A 22,557-nucleotide genomic window follows, 5' to 3' on the forward strand; every position below is an offset into this window, starting at 1 on the left:
TGTGGGAAAAAAAGGACGTAAATTTTGTTTGGGTATGGCGTTGCATGACCGCGCAATTGTCAGTTAAAGTCGCACAGCGCCGAATCGCAAAAAGTGGCCCAGACGTAAGACAGCAAAATCCTCCGGTGGTAAAGTCGTTAAATAGCAAACATGTTATACTTACCTCCTCAGTGCAGTTGTTTTTACACCAGCAGCCTGGATCCTCCTCTTCATGGGTCCCTTCTCTCCTGGCCTCTCCCTCCCTTTGAGTGCCCCTACAAGCAAGCAGCTTACTATGGAGGCACCCGAGCCGAGCCACAGCTCCCTGTGTCCATTCAGACACAGAGCTGCTGTTCAGCCCCACCCCCCTCTCTCCTGATTGGCTAACTGACTTTGATTGACAGCAATGGGAGCAAAAGGTGCCGCTGCTGTGTCTTAGCCAATGAGGAGATGAGTCCCGGATGGCTGAGACAGTCATGGGCATTGCTGGAACGGGATGGGGCTCAGGTGAGCATCGGGGGGGGGGGGGCTGAGGGGGACTGCTGCATACATAAGGTTTTTTTTTTTATCTTAAATCATAGAATGCATTAAGATAAAACACCCTCTGACTTTAAAACACCCTTAAGTTTTGATATCAAAATCTGGAAGCTGATTGATTTCTATGCAAAGCTGCACCAGATGTTTCACTCTTCAATTTTAGTAAATCTCTCCCAGTGTGTTTTGAAGGCTTTAAAGCTCTCCCTTTATTTAGGCTTCAAGTGGAAGGCCAGTCAAACACTAACTTTACATTAACCTGCTCCCACCCCCATTCCATTCTTAATCTAACAACCCTGTAAAGGAAAGATGTGTATGCTTACCTAATCTAAGGGTGCTGCGGTCTGGTCACATGGTTGTCTTCCAGAGTCGGCTTCCGTGTAGAGGAGGGACAGCTGACAACGGCTGCTCCACATTAGGCCTATTGGTAACATGACTGCATAGAAACTGCAGCTATTGTCAGGGATGGCGGGTCAGTAAGCCCAGACCATGATTTACCAGTCACCTGTATGTGATCTACTGGTAGATTGTGATCTACAGGTTGCTGACCCCCACTTTACAGGGTAGTTAGTATAGACTTAGAATTGGGGTGGGAGTAGTTTTACTTATAGTTAGTATTTGAATAGACTTCTACATTAAGGCTGAATCTGGGCAGAAAAACCTTAATTGAAATACACTATATTGTCAAAAGTATTAGGGGGGGCAGGCAGCAGGCACAGACACACAATCAGTGGGGAGAGCACAGAGATAGTGATCAGTGTGGCGGAAGGCAATTAGAGGAAACAATCCCTTGTAAGCAGCAGCTGAAAGCAGCGGTAGGGAGAGGAGGAGAGGCTGGCTTTTAGCTGCCGAAGGCTGAGTAGATCCTACAATTGCCTCCCCCGCAAAACCTAATGTGACAGGGAGGCCACACGGGCCCCCTTGGAGCAGGGTATGGGTTGCAATTGTGACCACTTTGACCCCTGACAGTGCGCAACTGCCCAAGATGCAAATGAGAATCTTCCACCATTGTGCTGATAAGGTAGAAATGAAAAATGCTCAGGGAATAATCCTAAAGGAGAACAGCTCACCATCACCATCAATGCCCAAAATCAATGGAAGGTCTGAAAGTTATATAGGTACATAGTTGCATAGTCAGGTTGAAAAAAAGATACTAGTCCATCTAGTTCAACCATTTGAACTAGTTGGTAACAATTGTTGTAGATACTTATTGGACTTCAAAATGGGCCAGTGATGTTGAATAACCCATTCAACTTGCTTATGTTGTGCGTCATATTCTAGGATAATCGGAACATTATCCTGTTTTTCTGGTGTTCATCTATCATCTCCATATAAAGCTTTTCTCTTTCCATATTCACTACTTCTTTGATTTTATCCTGTATGAATTTATTGTTGTAGCCCTTGTTTATAAATCTCCTTCCATTTACGTCAGCTTCTTTCAAGTTTGTACAATTTCGCCTCAGGCGCATTAGCTGACCCTTAGGTATATCGATCAACCAGGAATTGTGTTGACAACTAGATAAGAAGAACAGCAGTGCACAATCTGAGTGTAGTATATTAACAGATTTATTGTGGTGAAATGACAAATGGCAACTCACACTGCGACAGTTAAAATTAGGCTCATCACATAGTAAGGGCTTCCAATGGACAGTCTCACAACAACAGGGAACCTCAGACCACGATAGAAGATAGAATTACTGGGTGGATGGATACGCCTGTAGGGCTAAGATAACACACGGGGGGGGGGGGGGGAATCAAATCAAGTGCAGCAATATTAGTACTGAGAAATACTTGTAAATTAGTAACTCGCATATGAAGAGTTGGCACTTTGTACAGAATGGCACTTTGTATGTAACCCATGAGCGGTCGGCTCGTGCATGTGAAATGGGGATACTTTTCCTATAACTTGCAGCCTGGAAAGTCCGGTCATCAGGCTGGATGACAGCTTAGATGAGGAAGTGGAAACCAACAAGATGGGGGAGAGCTTTTTGTGGGATGCAGAGAAGACCAGACGTGTGTGGGACGTAGCTATACATTTCAAGGCCGCCCAAGCCTTTCTCCAGCTTGAGCTCTATACTACACTTAGATTGTGCACTGCTGTTCTTCTTATCTGTTTGCTTAGAGATACTTCAGTCTCTTCAGGGGTGCTGCATCTGGTGCATTTAGATCACGGGAAAGTTACCCCAAATGCTCTAATTAGACTGTACGAATTGTTGCTGTTCTGCATAGACATTTATGTACACACAACACCTATTGCACCATAAACCCCATTACTACTCTATCATTTGCACACCCAGGGGAGGACTGGGCCAGGGGGCAGGGGGGCAATTGCCCCCTGGGCTGCTCTGATGCCCCGTAAAAGGCTGCACCACTTCTTCTACAGACATGCCTAAAGGATTCCTGGTGAAGAGAAGTAAAAAGATCCCTGCTGCTGACCTACTGAGTGTGGGTTGAAGACAAGGACAGAGTCCAAGCCTCCCCCCCAGCATGGATGGTGTAAATTGTCTCTGAGCAGAGGCCGGTTTAATGCCCCACTGCAGACTCTTCTTCCCTCACCAGCCCCAACCAAGCTGTCCCAGCTCCCCCCAACTGCCTCGTGCTGGCCAGGTTGGGAACCCCCATCCCCGACTCAGCCGGTGAGTAGAGAGTACCGGGAGCAGAGTTTTGCCCTGGAATGGGGGTCAGGAGGAGGACAGGGAGAGGAGGACAGGAAGAGGGAGAGTGGCAGCAAGACCAAGTTGCTGCACCATGGGCCTCTGGTTTCACACTTGTCCGTTGGTATATAGCGGTATCGATTCACAACCTTAAAATGTGTCTTGGTTATTATGTTATTGCTTTCTAGCCTAATTTCAAAGTACAGGACGTTTATCTTCTCTCTGTTGATATTCCATGACAATCGTATGTTCTTATCATTACTGTTCAAAGTCAGAAGGAATTGTTGTAGACTCTGTTGGTCTCCTCTCCACATGATGATTACATCATCAATAAATCTTTTATAAAACACCAGTTCAGCGGAGTGTTTTGATAAATAGCCTCCTCTTCCCACTGAGACATAAAAATGTTGGTGACAATTCGGCCCCCCTTGGCTATGCCAATCTTTTGCTTGTAAAATTCCAGATTGTACCTAAAATAGTTATTTTTCAAGCAGAAATCAAGGCTTTTTATTAAGTACTTCCTCTGCTTGCATTTTAGTTTGCTAAATTCTCTTAACACTCATTTTGTGGCTCCCAATTCTTCTTGGTGATGGATTATGGTGTAGAGGGATGCTTTGTCTGCCGTAGCTAATAACAATGGGCCTTCTGCCACCTGTATATTTTCCATCAGTTGTAGTACATGCTTCGTATCGCATAAATGCTCCTTCGTTTTCTGTACAATTGGTTGGAGAAAACCATTGATGTATTGTACTGTTCTGGCTGTGACTGAATTAATGCCATTTACAATGTGCCTTCCTGGAGGATTTACGTTATATTTATGAATATTTGGTACTGTATATATGAACCGAATCCTTCACACGTCGGGAACTAGATACCCAGATTCTTTTTTTTATCAAGGATTTTCTTTCTAGATCCCAACTTGACCACTTTTTCAAGTTCCTTATTGGGTTGGGTGGCCTACTAATTTGTGATAAGTCTCAATGTCATCCATTAATCTCTGCATCTCATTTGATAGGCCACTTTTGACTGTATAACAATGCCTCCTCCTTTGTCTGCCAGCCGGTCAACTATGTCTTTTTCTCCATTCCAAGCTCTTAATACCGCTTCTTTTTTTTTTTTTTTTCCAAATTATACCGCTTCTTATAGTATCAGGGTCAACTACTTTTAGGTTATCTAAATCCTGTAGAACCAGCTTCTTGAACACCTCTATATGTTTATTATCAGCTATTGGAGCATTAAAGAGTGATTTGTTTCTCAAGCTGTATTCTTTTTGTACTCCTTTGAAAGCTTCAAATTTATACAAATTTTTCCTTGGGCAATATTTTAAAACTTTACCAAAAACATGACATTCATCTTTAGTTATTGTGGTCCCACTTAGGTTGAAGACTCCTTCCTCTAATGTTCTCTTTTTTTTTTTTTTTTGCTTCCTGGACCTGGCTCGGCACCCACGCTTTTTCTGGTCCAGCCCTCTCAGTCCATCCACTTAAGGGAATACACCTCTCTCCCTCTTCTTTAAAAAGGCCTATTTGGTCCATTATTATCATGGCTTGCCATAATATCTGGGGGCTCCTTCTTCCCTGTAGTCATCCCTGCATATCGATTTTGGGTTGGGACTGGACTTCTATCATATCCATTTCTGGTCTATTGTTGGCGTTTTTGTGCTCCTCTTCCTCTTTATCCGGACTCATTCCCAATACGATTGTGGTCTCTTTTGGTATCCATTTCCTTTGAGTCTCCATGGACATTTGGGCATCATTTCCATATGTGACCTATTTCCCTGGTAGCCACCATTTCCCCTGGGTGTATATTGTTGTCTTGGCCCTTCATTCTTAAACTGGGGTTTCCTGTACTCATTCCTCCCTTCTTTTTCCTCAATTCACACTTACTCTGGAGTGGAGTATGTGGATGTAGGATCCATTTCTCACTGTTTACGTTGCCATTTGAATATCTGATCCCTTTTGTAGTAATTCATATTTACTTTATCACTATATGAACCACTTATGTATTAATACCAGAGGTGGGGGACTTGAGTCACATGACTTGACTTAAGTCAGATTTAAGTCACCAGTTTGAGGACCTGAGACTTGCTTGACTAAAATTAACAAAAGACTCGACTTGACTTTGACTTGGTATTCATGACTTGAGACTTGACTTTGACTTGAGACATATGACTCAAAATGACTTTACTTTTAAGTTATTAAATATTTGCATTTTCTCAAGATGCGTTAAAGCAAAATGAATGTGCCTGTTATGTTTCTGACACCACAGTCACTTAAAACACCTCAGTGTGTTCTGATTTTTAGGACACTGGCTGTTTAACAATGGAAATACGTAACATGTTTTTAGTGACTGTGGTGTTGAAACATGGCCGGACGAAGGATTTTGAGCTGTTTGGGCATTCAAAGTGTTTCTTTAATATGCCAAGAAAAAAGCACTAAGCAGTTTTGTTAATGTTGAAAATAAAACAAAACCTTTCCTGACCACTGTAAATGGAATGATAGTAGCGCTGAAACACTATCTAAGAGTTCCTAAAATAGACAGTGGATGCCCACTAAATAACAGTGTGGTAAAAACTTAGTCCTCACAGTCTTTAATTGACTAATACCATAAGTCTATTAACGGGTGAATATAAACATCAATCCTCCTTCCAGATCTTCAATAAACATGAAAGTCCAATGTTATTGATGGTAGTTGTTGGGTAAGTATTGTAAAACTCCGTGTAATCTGGTCGGGTCACCACAAATCCACCACCAAGTGCAGGGGGACAATAAGAAATGGCCACTCACCGGATAGATATGCTCACCTACTCTCATAAGTGAGCACCACTCGCATAATGATCACAAATCCACATGTCACCATAGGATAGGTTAAATCAAGCAAGAGATGGTTCCCAATCCAGTATAGCGTCCCTTTTTCTGCCAATGTCTCCCAAATATGTGGAAAATAAACAGATATCTCCACTAGTGCAATACGTCTCATAAAGCTTTATTCCAAAGTAAAACAACACATAATGCACTCACTTGTAGTTGGATAAATCACATCATCTCTCATAAAGGCAGTATCGGGACCCCTTCTCCTCATCCGATATGGCTCCACGCCAGATCGGGTAGTTCCGGATGTCCTTTGCTGCCGTAAACTTCGATTGGGTGCGTCGTCTGGCCACGCCCGACGCGTTTCGTCACTTCCTGACTTCAACTGGGGGCGCGGCCAGAACGACGCACCCATCCTCTTTATGCTCCGCAATCACAGCGTCGCAACCAATGATAGAGCAAACAGGTCAACCGGAAAGACATCATGCCGACTTCCGCCGGAAGGTAAACAAACCATGGACAGTTCCCCCGTCCATTATTGATTACCAACCACCTCTGCGGACACCTGGCAATATGGAGACTACGCCCATAGATCTAAACAACCCAGACCAATTCCTACAAGGATTCTAGTCTGATCGGGTGACCTGTTACTCATAAACGAGCGGGTACTGCCGATAATTGTTACATTACCAGACAAATAGCCCGATCTAAATATGTCATATACCCACAGTGCAAATAGCTGCGATATTGAGCACAACACAATAAAATCATGAATATGCATATACCTGTGTATATCAATACAATATATAGTAGCATAAGACATATTTAAAATATATAAAAATATATAAAAGGAGAGTATACTAAAGCTCAGGTTAAAATCAAATGTTTAAAACTGTTTAAAACTGTTTAAACAAATTTTAAAATCACATATAGGAGCCTAAACTGTATCATGAAATGGAATGTCATAAGATTGGCAGATATAACTGCTAGTAACTGAAGCCATAAATAGGGATATCCATGTAGGGATAAAATATATAGACACAAGATAAACTTTATAGACACTAGATAAAATTAGATAAAATTAAGAATCACTGATAAAACAGTTAATGTCTAGTTCGATGTTTAACCCCACAGGGGCAAGGGATTGGGTCAGGAATATCCACTTCGTTTCGCATTTCGAAAGCTCCCTGACCCAATTAGCCCCTCGCCAAGGTGGAGTGACTCGTTCAATGCCCCAGAACATTAATTCACTCGGGTCCATTTGATGGTACTGTCTGAAGTGGGCTGGTACGTTATGTTCCCTTTTGCCATTGATAATATTGGTAATGTGTTCCCCAACCCGAACCTTCATTGCTCGTTTGGTCCTCCCAATATATACCAATTTGCATGGGCACATGAGCCCATATACCACATGGGTAGTATCACACGTGATAAAAGATTTGATTTTAAAAACCTTATCAATGGCAGGGACAGAGAAAGACTCACGTCTTCTCAGGTTGGTTGGGGCAAGGGAACACGCCCTACAGTGTCCACACGTGAAAGACCCTTTACGGTCTGGGAAAAAGGAAATCTTAGGTGGTTCTATCACCTTTTTTACCACCCGGTCGCCAAAGTTTGGAGCCCTCCGGTAAATAAAGGATGGCTTGCTTGGTAGGGCTGGGCCCAGGGTTTTATCCATCAACAATATTGGCCAATGCTGTTTGAATATAGCCTCTACCTTTTTATAATCGTTGGAGAAGTCAGAGAGAAAACTCCACTGTTTGGGGTCATTCTCTGGTTCTCCACCTCTGACTCTAGAGTTTAGAGGTCTTGGTGCTTCCAGAATTTTAGTAATTTCCTTATCCAGCCCAGACCTTTCATAGCCCTTGGCCACAAATCTCTCCTTCAGAATTTCAACCTGGTCACAGTAGTCATTAGTGGATGTACAATTTCGTCTTACACGTAAGAACTGGCCCCTAGGGATGTTCTTAAGCCAATTCGGATGGTGTCCGCTTTGAATGGCCAGATAGCTGTTTCTATCTGTGGGTTTAAAGAATACCTTAGTTGATAAGGAATTCCCTTCCCTTTTGATAGTAACATCAAGGAAGTGGATCTCACTCTGACTATAATTAAAATCCAGTTTGATGTTATTCTGGTTTCTATTCAAATGTTGCATGAAGGTGATGAGATTCTGTTCCGATCCTTCCCAGATGAAAATGATGTCATCTATGAAACGACGGTAATATTTCAACTCTGGTCTGCTGGTATTGAATACAAATTTGTCCTCCCATTCTGCCATAAAGATGTTTGCTAGGCTGGGTGCAAATTTGGCGCCCATGGCCACGCCAGTTCTCTGGCTGAAAAACTTGCTGTCGTACCAAAAATAGTTATGGCCTAGGCAGAAATCCAGGGCTCTCCTGATAAAGACCTTCTGCTCCCATGGTAAATCCTCCCTTTGACTCATAGCCCAGTTAAGGGCCAATAGAGCATCATCGTGCTGGATGATGGTGTAGAGGGACGACACGTCGGCCGTCACCAGGAAGGCCGACGAGTCGTCCCCCAACAACACATCACCCAGAGACAAAAGCAGGTCAGCTGTATCTTTAAGAAATGCCCTAGTTCTTAGTACGCTGGTCTGCAGGAATTTGTCCAGGTATTGGCCCAATCTGGCGTTGACTGACCCTATTCCATTAACAATTGGGCTCGGAGGTGGATTTTCCGGATTTTTGTGAATTTTGGGTAGTGTATATAAAATGGGAATACGGCACGCACTGGGGAGTAAATAGTTCTTCTCCTTCTTGGTCAATACTCCATCCCTAACACCCAAGCCCACCAAGATTTCCAAATCCTTCACAAACTTTGCAGTGGGGTCGCCTGGTAATTTGGTGTAAGTGAGATCATCACTTAACATGGCCTGTATTTGGTTGTGATAAAATGTTTCATTCATAATCACAACGCCCCCGCCCTTATCTGCAGGGCGTATGATTATCTCCTTCCTGGACTCTAATGCTTCTAAGCCCTCTTGTATATGTTTATACTTCCTCTCTATTTCATAACCAGGTTGTAGAGACTGAAGGTCACGTAACACCAGGTTTTTGAAAACATCCAAACACTGGTTACTTTGAGGCGGTGGATTGAACACTGATTTGTTACGTAATCCACTGTTAACAACCATGCCTCCCCTGGTGTTACTGACGGACGTAATAGAGTTATTTAGAAAATGTTTCTTTATGTTCAAATTTCTCATATTTATGTGTGTCCACATACGTGTTGAACTTATTAATAACTCTTTTAGGGGCACATTTAAGTCCTTGATCTAGAATATGGAGTTCATTATCATTCAGGCTGGCATCACTGATGTTAAAGATGCCTACATTTACCAGTCCCTTCTTCGTTTTATTGAAATGTAACTTTCGTCCGGCCCGTACTCCTCGATATTTTCTCTGTGGGATTGGCGGTCGGATTGGTGACCCCGGTTGTACGGCCGGTGTCTCCCTCTCCCCCTGCCCCGCCCTAAAAAAGGCTGACTGGGGTAATTTTGGGGTGTTCTTGGTTCTGGATTTTCATTCCCTCCATTTGGTCTATTGGTCAGAGCTGAATAATGATTATGGGTAGGTAAGCCTACTGATTGTAGGTTCCCTCGAGTAACCCCCCGTCTGTTCCTATTATTATTGGTATTATGCTTATTTTCCTTGTTAGCTCATGTGCCCATGCAAATTGGTATATATTGGGAGGACCAAACGAGCAATGAAGGTTCGGGTTGGGGAACACATTACCAATATTATCAATGGCAAAAGGGAACATAACGTACCAGCCCACTTCAGACAGTACCATCAAATGGACCCGAGTGAATTAATGTTCTGGGGCATTGAACGAGTCACTCCACCTTGGCGAGGGGCTAATTGGGTCAGGGAGCTTTCGAAATGCGAAACGAAGTGGATATTCCTGACCCAATCCCTTGCCCCTGTGGGGTTAAACATCGAACTAGACATTAACTGTTTTATCAGTGATTCTTAATTTTATCTAATTTTATCTAGTGTCTATAAAGTTTATCTTGTGTCTATATATTTTATCCCTACATGGATATCCCTATTTATGGCTTCAGTTACTAGCAGTTATATCTGCCAATCTTATGACATTCCATTTCATGATACAGTTTAGGCTCCTATATGTGATTTTAAAATTTGTTTAAACAGTTTTAAACAGTTTTAAACATTTGATTTTAACCTGAGCTTTAGTATACTCTCCTTTTATATATTTTTATATATTTTAAATATGTCTTATGCTACTATATATTGTATTGATATACACAGGTATATGCATATTCATGATTTTATTGTGTTGTGCTCAATATCGCAGCTATTTGCACTGTGGGTATATGACATATTTAGATCGGGCTATTTGTCTGGTAATGTAACAATTATCGGCAGTACCCGCTCGTTTATGAGTAACAGGTCACCCGATCAGACTAGAATCCTTGTAGGAATTGGTCTGGGTTGTTTAGATCTATGGGCGTAGTCTCCATATTGCCAGGTGTCCGCAGAGGTGGTTGGTAATCAATAATGGACGGGGGAACTGTCCATGGTTTGTTTACCTTCCGGCGGGAATTCGGCATGATGTCTTTCCGGTTGACCTGTTTGCTCTATCATTGGTTGCGACGCTGTGATTGCGGAGCATAAAGAGGATGGGTGCGTCGTTCTGGCCGCGCCCCCAGTTGAAGTCAGGAAGTGACGAAACGCGTCGGGGCGTGGCCAGACGACGCACCCAATCGAAGTTTACGGCAGCAAAGGACATCCGGAACTACCCGATCTGGCGTGGAGCCATATCGGATGAGGAGAAGGGGTCCCGATACTGCCTTTATGAGAGATGATGTGATTTATCCAACTACAAGTGAGTGCATTATGTGTTGTTTTACTTTGGAATAAAGCTTTATGAGACGTATTGCACTAGTGGAGATATCTGTTTATTTTCCACATATTTGGGAGACATTGGCAGAAAAAGGGACGCTATACTGGATTGGGAACCATCTCTTGCTTGATTTAACCTATCCTATGGTGACATGTGGATTTGTGATCATTATGCGAGTGGTGCTCACTTATGAGAGTAGGTGAGCATATCTATCCGGTGAGTGGCCATTTCTTATTGTCCCCCTGCACTTGGTGGTGGATTTGTGGTGACCCGACCAGATTACACGGAGTTTTACAATACTTACCCAACAACTACCGTCAATAACATTGGACTTTCATGTTTATTGAAGATCTGGAAGGAGGATTGATGTTTATATTCACCCGTTAATAGACTTATGGTATTAGTCAATTAAAGACTGTGAGGACTAAGTTTTTACCACACTGTTTATTTAGTGGGCATCCACTGTCTATTTTAGGAACTCTTAGATAGTGTTTCAGCGCTACTATCATTCCATTTACATTGTTACCAAATATTTATATTTGTTCAAGTAGCAGCTTCAGGGTTATCATTTTATTTCCAGCAGGTGCTGGTGCATCCTAAAGCGCGGAGATAGTCACACAGTTTGGGCGGTAACTGAGGATTATTATTTTATCTTTCCTGACCACTGACTTTTAACTGATTTAAACGTAAAAATTGGGGTAGATCAGTATTTAGACTTGATTTGTGACTTGACCAAAATAAATGACTTGACTTGACTTGCTTGATTTTTAGCAGGGACTCGACTTGACTTGCTTGCTTTTCGCCACACTAACTTGGGACTTGCTTGAGACTTGAAGTTTAAGACTCGAGACTTGCTTGTGACTTGCACATGTGTGACTTATTCCCATGTCTGATTAATACAGTACATGGTGATCATGTCCCCCCTAAAGTGGAGCTCTACTTAAAAGGGGAAGTTCAGAAGGGAGTGGCGAGCCAGCCAGCTTCACCAGGAAGTGTACAAATTAGCGTCAGGATTAATATATTAGAGCATTCAGGAATTGGGGTTTATGAAGACTTGTTAGGGTACAGTACATGCCATTGACACTAGGCTGACCACATTTTATTCATGTAGTCCACTTAGTAGCTTTGATGCAATTTGATTCCAAAGTTTTCATGATCCATGGAACTGCAAGTTTAATAATTGTACTGCTAACCGCTACGATAGGCACTTAAATCTGCTTGAGTGTACCTTTATCAATGCTGCAGGGCACCCCACCTCCTCCTTTGCTTTACTATTAGTCTATAAGAACGGTTATTAACCTCAATAGAGTTGTGTGGGAGGAAGTAGGACCAAGTAACTTCTGGATGTCAAGTGATTGTTTTCATAGCAGGGTGCCCTGGGTTCTGGGATTTTGGCCACTCTGCCAGATTGTTAAAGGTACATTCAGGCAGGTGTAGGAGAGTCCTGTATAGACATGTCAGTGGTATAATAATATAGCTGTCACTCAAAGATTACTTAAAGGTCTCATTACAAAAATAAAGTAAAATTACAAAGCAGATGAAAAATATGTATTACCTGTCTAGTTCCATTATGACTGTACAGGCTGTTGATGTATCCAAGGTATGCAACAGGAAATGTTACATTTTTTTTTTTTGTATGGCCCCAGTTATCAGCTGTTAGTAAAATGCTCACATAGCCCTAGTTTGAATCATTTATAAACATTTAATGATAAAACTGACCCACTGGGGCCAATTATTTAGCCAAGAAAGGCCTAAATAAATCGAATTTTCTAATACACTGGAAGCGCCCAATGTTCCTGCTTAGCCTAGGGCTACACCAGTCATTATATCTCTTTGATATTGAGAGAATTAGCTACATGTTGATAATTCTTTCTTTTCTAGCACATTGATTGTAGTGTGCTGCCAACAAGTAGTGAAGTTAGAGCTTTTTAGAGAATGATTAAAGTTCACTTTAAAGCAAAGTGCGCTTATCTTTTTTCCCTGACCCTACCTATCCCACCATCAACCCAGGTGCATATATGCCTCAATCCAATGGCCATGTTTATGCTGTTTGTTTACATCCAGGGGTGCAACTCTTTACTTTCCTGGCTCCGCCTGCCTATTAATGTTTCATAGACTTCTACTGGGCTTTGTCCAGTGCCAGAGATGATCAGAAATTGACAAATATAAGTCTATGCGGACAGGACAGTGAAGACTTGCGGCGCTGAATGTTAACAAACAGCAGAACTGCGTGCATCACATCTTTTTGCTGCTTTTGGTCTGTTAAATATACCTTTAAAAAGTCCACCATTCAAATAATGGGCTGTACGTTGAAAACTTTTTACTCCAGCCAAGGTTTACTGCAATGACAGCACACCTGTAAGTAGGTGATTATAAGCAGTGGAACTGTAAGGTTAGCAGGCTACCCGAGTAGGAAGGGGTTAGGTCATCTTGGTGTTTTCCAGGGCTTTTCTGGGCTCTTCCCTTACCCCTGGTACTGTAATAAATAAGGGGAAGGCTCTACTCAGGGGCCGCTAGAGTCATCTGCATGGGAAGAATGGAGGGCCACACCAAAAAATTTAACCACCAGAAACATCTGGAAGATACTCACTGGAGTTGCCTAACCAGTCCACTTATGGACTCTCACCTCGGGGAAGGTATGCAAAGGGTAGCTTGGAATAAACGAATTAGTTAGGGAAGGACTGTGATTCTTGCACTGTGGGGCTGTATTGCTGAAAGTTCCAGTAAAGGTTATCAACTTTCTCATGCCTGATCTGAAGTTATTCAAAGGGGTGCATGGAGGAACATGGTTTATACAAAGAACAGAGCCTGTAAAGCACACACAGGCTTGAAGAGGAAGGAAGGGTTAACTCAAGAGAGTTGGAGAAAGCGTGTAGTTGTAGCTGAAGTGTGTAACCATGAATTTGTGGGAATATATAGCAGCCAGAGAGTAAAGAGTAGTACCTGGCATGGGTGACAGATCCTCCAGTAGTGAGGGTTCAACCCTCTGGCTTCCTCCCTAGTGGTCGGTTCCCCAAAAGCAATTGGGACCAAACCCACAGTATGGAGACCACATGAACCTTGCTGCATGGTACAGGAGAGATGAAGGAGTTAATTATGTGCATGCATGAGGTCCGCACTAATGCACAATAGGACCTCATTCTGTCACTTGAAGTGAGGTGGCAGAGGAAAGCTGGACTGGTGGAGCAGGGCATAGGCTCAGCGGTGTTCCCTTGTAAATGCTACATTCACAAAGCAAGGTGTGCAGTTACATGGGGCATAATGTTTCACAGAAGGGATCTGTATGTTGTTATACAGCTACACAAGGCGTATGACCTCCCAGCTAGTATTCTGCCTTAATGTTGACTTTTACATGACTGCAGCCCCATCTGGTCCCAAGCATTGGAGGGCGAGTACACAAGTGAAGAACCACTGCATGCAGGGCAAGGAGGCCCTGTCCACACACCGCTCACTCAGACCCAACGTAATTCCACAGCAGGGCTTAAAGCAGTAATAAAGTCGGCTTTGTGATTTTTACGTACATGTAAGCCTATAATAAGGTTTACCTGTAGGTAAAATGAATATCTCCTAAATGTGCACCATTGTGACGTCACCGGCGCATGCACTCTGAAGGTCCAGCATACCGTGCTGGTCCTTGAGAGCACTGTGTTGTAACCAACGGCCACTCACACAGCCGCAATCCGGATGGAAGACCAGGGGAAGATAGAAGCCCTCTCAGTAGTGACAGTGCAGCGCTGGAGGGCTTAGTTTTAAGGTAGGTCTTTCATATGATGCATACTAGCACATTATGCTATTATTTTGCAGGGAAAAGTTTTTTTTTTTTTATAATTGCAGCAGTTTACTACCGTTTTAATCATGAGGACTCAGTGAAAGGATATGGGTTTGTCTATACCAGTGATGGCGAACCTATGGCACGCATGCCCCAGCTGGCACCCAGAGCTCTTTCTGTGGGCATGCAAGAGCCGCCGCCACTGCCCGCACTGTGACAAGGAGAGAAGTGAGCGTGGGCTGCCAGTGTATTTCCCATCCTCGCCCCCTACTTCTGTCAAGCAGCGCGGGACAGGGACAGAGCGGTGCTTGCAGGGATCACCACCCACTCTGATTCCTCCTGCCTCCCCATTGGCTGAAGCCGGGGACCAATGAGGAGCCTGAACAAGTGCACCATAGGACATGTAGTCCCCGGAAAACTATGGCTCCATTTTAATCAATTACAGACAAACTACAGCCCCAGCATGCCCTTAGAAAATAAGAGGAGGGACAGCCTGGAGCCTGGGAAAAAAAAGGGCTGAGAGAGAAGGGAGAGCAAGGGTGAGAGGAGTGTGGAAACAAGAGTGAAAGGAGGCTGAGGTGGTTCCGCAGGGAGAGAGAGCCCAAGCCACAACAGCCCCTGGTGTTGAACCAGCCAGAGAAGAGCAAGAGGACAGTGCTCAGAGGACACCATCAAGAGTGAGGAGGGTGATCAAAGGCACATACAAAAGGTTAAGCTGCTGCCAGGCACACTGACACTGGACACCGGAGCTGGGTAAGTGCTGAATTGACTACAATCCCTCTTTGAGTGTGCAATCCTCATCTGGGTGTCTGCAGTTTAATTGTAGTGTTGGCACTTTAAAAAAAATAAGTTGGTTTTGTGATGAAGTTTGGGCACTTGGGCTCAAAAAGGTTCGCTATCACTGGTCTACGGTGTATTGCTCCACCCATCCTATGGTGTATTTATTCTGGCTGCTAGCGTAGTTTGGCCACACCCCCTGACGATGTCACCTAATGACGAAATGCGTAGGGAGGACCCATCGACGCGTTATGTGTATACGTCTGACATACCATTTTAAATGTAAGCTGCTGCTATTTCTTCTTATTCAACTATTTTGGGCATACTATACTATAAGAAAGTATCTCTTTCTGTATGACTTGAGGACATCATCTGGCACTTAGAGAGGAACTAATGGCGCTTTTCCACTGCATGGAACCGAATGGTTTGGCTCGCTTTTGTGCTTTTCCACTGCTGGTACTGCATGGTATGGTGTAGGAACGGTTCGGTACGGTACGGTACAGCGGCGCTTTTCCACTGCATGGAACCGAACGGTACGGCTCTCAAAAACAGTACCACCTCGAATTGTGGTTCCAAGAGGTACCATACCCGGTACCATATCCCACAATCCTTTGCATGCAGTCACTACTAGCCACTGATTGGTCAGAGAATCCCACCCACCCCGTTGTTATCCCACCCACTTAACTTTAGTACTACTTTAGTGGAAAAGCAAACCATACCGTACCGTATTGAACCATTCCAACACCGTACCATGCGGTACCAGCAGTGGAAAAGCAAACCGGGCCAAGCAGGGCCGAGTAGAGCTGAGCCGGTACTTGCAGTGGAAAAGTGCCATTATTGGTACTTTTATAGCGCCATCTATCTACACATTGCTATACATAAACACTCACTGGCCACTTTATTATTATTCATTACTTGCAGTGGAAAAGTGCCATAAGGGGTGACTGGTGGGAGAACCTTACAACCATACCTGCTGCATATAGGAGTTCCTGCCCTATTTTGACCTTTGTAACGAGGGTCAATGGGATCTGGTAAGAGGCTTTATGATTGGGTGCTGGTGACGGTTCCTCCACTACTTACAGAAGACCTGTCAATTATTTGGACACTCTCTCTCTTTTTTTACCTTTCTCTTTTGAAAATGGACACTGACCTTCTGTTATGTGTTTAGCGCTACATCTATTTTTACTGGTCTATACCATTGAAAGTGCTCTGTTAAAAATTTTGTGAGCTTAGTTAGCATTCCACCCAGATTCTCACAGAACCACAGACCCTCCCATGTTATACAGATGAGAAGAGTTGTTTTTTATTCCTGTCCTAGGGTGGCAACGCTGATCCTCCATAGATACATTGGGATAAGTGAGTGTTGTCACACTATGACAGGAAATGTATTGCTAGCAGAATCACCAGGTGACAATAAAGAAAAAAACAAATGCAGCCACCACATTTGAGGACCAGCAGCCTGCAATATAATACATTTTTGATCTTGGATTTAGATACGCTTTAAAAAGGTGGCGTCTCCCTTTAAATTGTAGGATTTGCATGACGTTCCTTTTTTATAATCCTTGATATGGCAGTATTTTCACATTTAACTGCAATTAACGCAAATGCTCCTTTCTAATCTATAATTTTAGTTCCCCCCGAGGTATTCACTAATGATCTTTTCTATAATAATTATGATTGTTTTTTTCCCCGACATTTCTTCTATTCAATTATAAATTAACTCTTTGCGGTGATTATGTCGCGTTGCTGGAATATTTCTTGCTTTGCCTGCGGTTTTTTTCCATCTCACATGTGGTGATCACAGCTATCTCCTGGATCTGCAGATTGTACGCAGAGATTTATTTGTCTCTCATGCCGGTGCTGAGAATGGAACATAATTTGATTCCGCCCTGTGTTATAGGGACTGATCATGATGCATTTATTTTTCATTACGGGGGGTCCTTCCTACCTCTGTAACTGCACTCATACTGGTCGCAGAGCTTTCACTGTTTGTACACCTTTGTTTTTCCTACAGACATTCTAGAAAGGCCTGCGATTCCGGGCCTGTTTTACTACCATGTACAGCAAGCTAAAGAGAACCTGTGCTAGCAGTAAAAACCCAATTATGTTATAAGTTTTATATATTCCCCTACACAGATGCTGACTTCACTTTACACTTTATTTGAACACAGAGACTTGGTGGTGGCATGATCCCTTAAAGTGTATATGTAGGCATTACCCAAATTTGCCCTTAACCTCCCTTCCCTCTTCTAGATTATGTCCCAGAAATATTTTAATATTTTATCTCTGGTAGTGATAATCTCTTGTGGACTCCGTGGCGCTCAGTGGTTCCTCCTGCCAACCTCCATGTAAGTACCATGCCCTGTAGTGATGTGGAAGCCAGCAGGAGGAACAATGGAGAGCTGAAAGGAGACACAGAAGGTCAATACTACTGAAAAAGTGGGTTCCTTAGCAGGTTTTGGGGAACAGTTCCACTTCATTGGTGCAGCCTTCAGCAGCAAGGTAGGTATTTTGTTTCTTTGTTTGAAGAGTTATGTCTATGCCCAATTTTATTTCACATTGTAGCTTTAAAGCTGATGTTTAGCCTGCTGATATTTTGCCTACCCTGGTTCCACCTCACTTCATTAAAACACTAATTACATTTTGAACAAAATCTTTTCACTTTCATTACATACTTTTTAATGGTGTCATCGGTGGGTTTCTTTACTTCTCTATGCAAAGCAGGCAGATAATGGCTGGTGGGAGGAGTCAGCACGAGGATTTTTCCTGAAAACATCACAGCTCCCTGCCTCAGTATTCCACTCAGGAGCCCTCAGCCCTGATGCAATCAATGGGCTGGCTTTTGGGAAGAGTTATGGAAATATCAAGATGCCTTGGTGGGTGGATGTCAATCTGGAGGAGTGGGCATTCCTAGGCAGGCTGCATTTTCATGTAGACCACCCTAGGTAACAACCACACATGATACTGAGCCTCTATAAATGAAAAGAAGATAAATTAAATGAATGAAAAGGGTGATCCTAGGACAGTCAGGCTGGGGAGGAAATGGCAAGAAGATGCTGGATGTCCTCTACCTAGGAAATGAGGCCTCTATCTGAGTTGCTGCAGCATCTAATTCACGCAGTGAGAATCTCACAGTGTGCAGTGAAATCAAAGTAAGCAATTTCAGTACAGGAGAGCAGCCAGCACAACTATACAAGACCACATACTGTAGGTAAGACTGGAGTTCAGCTTTAAGGCATTCCATTCATTTTAAATAGGCCCACAGTGTACAGAAAGCACCTGCTCTATTTTGTAGAACGTGGTGCACCACAACTCATAAAGGATTGACATCTGTGCATTGCGGTATGCTGTACATAAAATCCAGGTTTTACCATGTGTGATTGCAAATGCTATGGTAAGGACGAGGCGAGCCCTGAACTGGCTTCTTCCAGCACAGATGAAAGCAATCCAATGCTCTAAATGTGAAAAGGAAAACTAGAGCTCCACCCACTGGCTAGTTATAAGACTACATATCATTAATATCCAATATTTCAGATTTACTCTGTGCAATCGAGTTGCTCCACACCAAACTCGTTAAACCATGTCTTTATAGAGCTGACTTTGTGTACAAGGGTATAGTCATGCTGGAACACAATAGGGCCTTCCCCAGACTGTTGTCACATAGATGGAGGTGCATAATTGTCTAAAATACCTTTACATACTGTTGCATTAACAATACCCATAACTGGAAACACCTGAGATCAATAATTTGAGGGCTTTCTACATACCCTTGGCATTATTGTTTACTTGAAAAATATAATTCTTAGGTCCTGTATCGACTGGATTTTTTTTTGTGTCAAATGGGGATTTTCACTCCCATGCAAAGAATATGAAAACCATTTTCAGCTCATCAAGTGCAGGTCAGAAGGTGGTTATCTGCAGTTCAACTGCACCTGTCAATGAAATCTAAAAGAATCCTGTCTCAAACTGATGTCAAACTCATGCTATCGACACAAGTTCACAGACCATCCAACAAAGGCCCGTAACCACCTTATGCCTAGAAGAACCTAGCACTTTAAATAGGCCATGACACCCCAGGCAATAGGCAGAGCTGCCTAACACATGGCACAGTCACTGGTTCCACAGTGATGACATCATCAGAGCCTGTCTTACAGCACCTGCTTAATGATCGTACACAAGAGTTCTGTGGTTGCCAATGGAACGCACCCCAGAACAAGACAGCTTTGCATATATGTGGCAGCTGGTCGTAATGGCCCAAACGCCCTGCCATCGCATATAGGTGTATTGCTTTTGTAAAGGGGTTAAAACTAGCATTGCACCAATACAGGTATCAGTATCGGTGCCGAAACTAAATTCTGATACTAATACATTACCTTCAAGTCCGCAGACTGTAACCAGTACCACCTCCTTTAAATTGGGTTTACATATGTGCGGGGTCAGTTTTATAGAACATGACCCCCCCAGGCAATAGGCAGAGCTCCCGATCATGTGGCACTGTCACTGGCTCCACAGTGATGACATCATCAGAGCCCGTCTTACGGCTCCTGCTCATTGATCGTACAAAACAGTTCTGTGGTTGCCAATGGAACGCACCCCAGAACAAGACAGCTGTGGATATATGCAGTAGCTGGGCGTAAGGGCCCAAACGCCCTGCCATCACATATAGGTGTATTGCTTTTGTAAAGGGGTTAAAACTAGCATTGCACCAATACAGGTATCATTATCGGTGCCAATACTAAACTCTGATACTAAAAACATTACCTTCAAGTTCGCAGACTGCAACTGCCTCCTTTAAAACGGATTCACATATGTGCGGGGCCGGTTTTATGGGACATGACACCCAAAGCAATGGGCAGAGCTCCGGATCATGTGGCACTGTCACTGGCTCCGCAGTGATGACATCATCAGAGCCCGTCTTACCGGCTCCTGCTAATCAATAGTACACTCAGGGCTTTTTTGTAGTAGGAACGTGAAGGAATGCAGTTCTACCACCTCCAGCACTGAATGTATGATTTTCAAAAAGAGTCTGGTATGATTTCGTTCAGCGGTTCAGGGGTAAACTTTTTAAAGTGTATGATACTGGACATTGCACCTGAACCGGACTAAAAAAACATGCTGGACTCTTTTTAAAATCAAGGATGCAGTTCAAAACGCAATACATAATAGAATCAGGGCTTTTTTTCAGCAGGAACACGGGGGAACGCAGATCCGGCCCCTCCAGCACTGAATGTATGTAATGGCAAGGGGTGCTGGGGTGTTCTGGAGGGTCTATTGATGCTTGCTGCTGGGGGGGGTCTAATGTTGCTCTTTTGTTGCTGAGGATAGAATTTTGTTGTGGGTGGTCTATTGTTGCTGTGGGGGGGGGGGGGGTATTGTTGTATGGGGGATCTATTGTTGCTGGGGTGGGGTCTTTTGTTGCTGGCTGCAAGTGATCTATTTTACTGCTTTTCTTGTTCTCATTAACAATTTCCATACACAGCACCACAAAATAAAACTTGGTTCTGTATTCTCTGAAAGGGGCGGTACTGAGAGTTGGGTAGGGGCTGGAACCAAGAGATGGTGCTCAGAGGTGGGAAGGGGGTGGGGACAAGGGGAGACTCAGACGGGGGAAGTTCCTGCACCTATTCTCTTAGAAAAAAAAGCCCTGAATAGAATAATAAATAATATTAAACAGAACCACATACAATTTATTTAGTATTACGGTAGATTAATACATTAGCTCATTTATTAATATGTCACATGACACTAAAAATAGGTATCGGTAATCGGTGAGTACTTGAGAAAAAGTATCGGTACTCGGTCTTAATAAACTGGTATCGGTGAATCCCTACTTAAGACTTATCTTCTTGGCCCTAATCTTCATAAAAAAAAGATCTACAAAACCACTATACAATCCCTATAGCTTCCATGCCTTCCAGGCTCCTGTGGCGCTATATAATTACACTTTTCACAACCCATTCCTCCCAGCCTACATCTGAAACCACAATCCCATATACATCTGAGTATCATTAATTTAGCCACACCACGCAGGTCTCCTCCAGACATAAAATCTTATTTATAAAGAAATTCCCACCTGTCCTTTCCCGTCTCCTTCTTGAAAAGTTCATCGAAATGCAGCATCTTGTGGCGGGTGATGGTGTGCACTTTTAATCGAGGTAGTATCTTGTTAATGAGCTGCAGGTTATTGAATACCAATCCCTTGCCGTCCCTCCGCATGTAGCTGCTGGGGCCCCAGAAGATGAAGACGGTGCCTTGACTCATGTTTAGCAGTTCATTGCGATTCCTCAATATCCGCTGGATGCTGGAGTGCGCAATCACTCTCAGGCTCGTTTTGTTGCCAACGTCCTGTCCATAGCCCCGTGTGGGAGCATCATTCATACGTATTACGCACTCCGTCTGGTCAATCTTATTACCCAGTTTACTTCCCAGCAGATGCCCGGAGCTGGTCACCAGCGCACAACTCTTGCAGTGCATTTTCAGGGGCTGCGGAGAGAAATGTTGCGGTCGTTAAAACTTATTGTGAATCGTAAAAGGGCACTGTAAACTCTCGTATGTCACAGCTCGATAGAAAAAAATAAAGCTTTTATATGTTTTTAAACATCCGTTTGTAACTGAAGGTCCGTTTAGCACTGGCATGCAGGTTAATGCGCTAAAACTGTTATTAATGAGACAAAGTGCAGCCGAAATTTTTCATTCAATTCAAGAAAGCCTAAATCAAAACAACGGCTTCATATAAAAGAGCTGAAAACATTGAACAGGAACACCACTCTAAAAAAAATATTCTGTAGTTTTTCCATTTCAGTTACTTAAAGTGTTCACAATCTTCTTTAGAATGTACATAGAGCTGCGCATGAGCAGGTCAAGGTACAATCTAGGCACACCTCGGTACAAGAAAAAATTAACTCCTGTGCACATGCACAGCTCAGTGTATATTATAGGCTAAGGTGACCAGATTTTTAATATGAAATCCAGGGACATATTTTTTTAATTGGCAAATGACACAGGACTGCACAATACACAAGCGCTGGGCGCAGGACTGCACAATACACAGAGCGCTGGGCACAGGACTACATAATACACAGAGCGCTGGGCACAGGACTGCACAATACACAGAGCGCTGGGCACAGGACTGCACAATACACAGAGC

The 22,557-nt window shown here is 43.3% G+C and overlaps 1 protein-coding gene across 1 annotated transcript in view; it reads right to left on the reverse strand.

The window, feature by feature from the left end:
• Nucleotides 1-22,557, reverse strand: part of ST6GALNAC5 (ST6 N-acetylgalactosaminide alpha-2,6-sialyltransferase 5) — a 290,816-nt gene that overhangs the window by 45,268 nt on the left and 222,991 nt on the right. Inside the window, exon 3 of the mRNA XM_082266227.1 lies at nucleotides 21,484-21,893. Within this exon, the coding sequence (XP_082122353.1) occupies nucleotides 21,484-21,893 (410 nt within the window). The remainder of the gene's footprint in view (nucleotides 1-21,483; nucleotides 21,894-22,557) is intronic.

This window comes from Pelophylax lessonae, assembly GCF_965119305.1.
Source record: "Pelophylax lessonae genome assembly, chromosome: 8".
Lineage (NCBI taxonomy): Eukaryota > Metazoa > Chordata > Amphibia > Anura > Ranidae > Pelophylax > Pelophylax lessonae.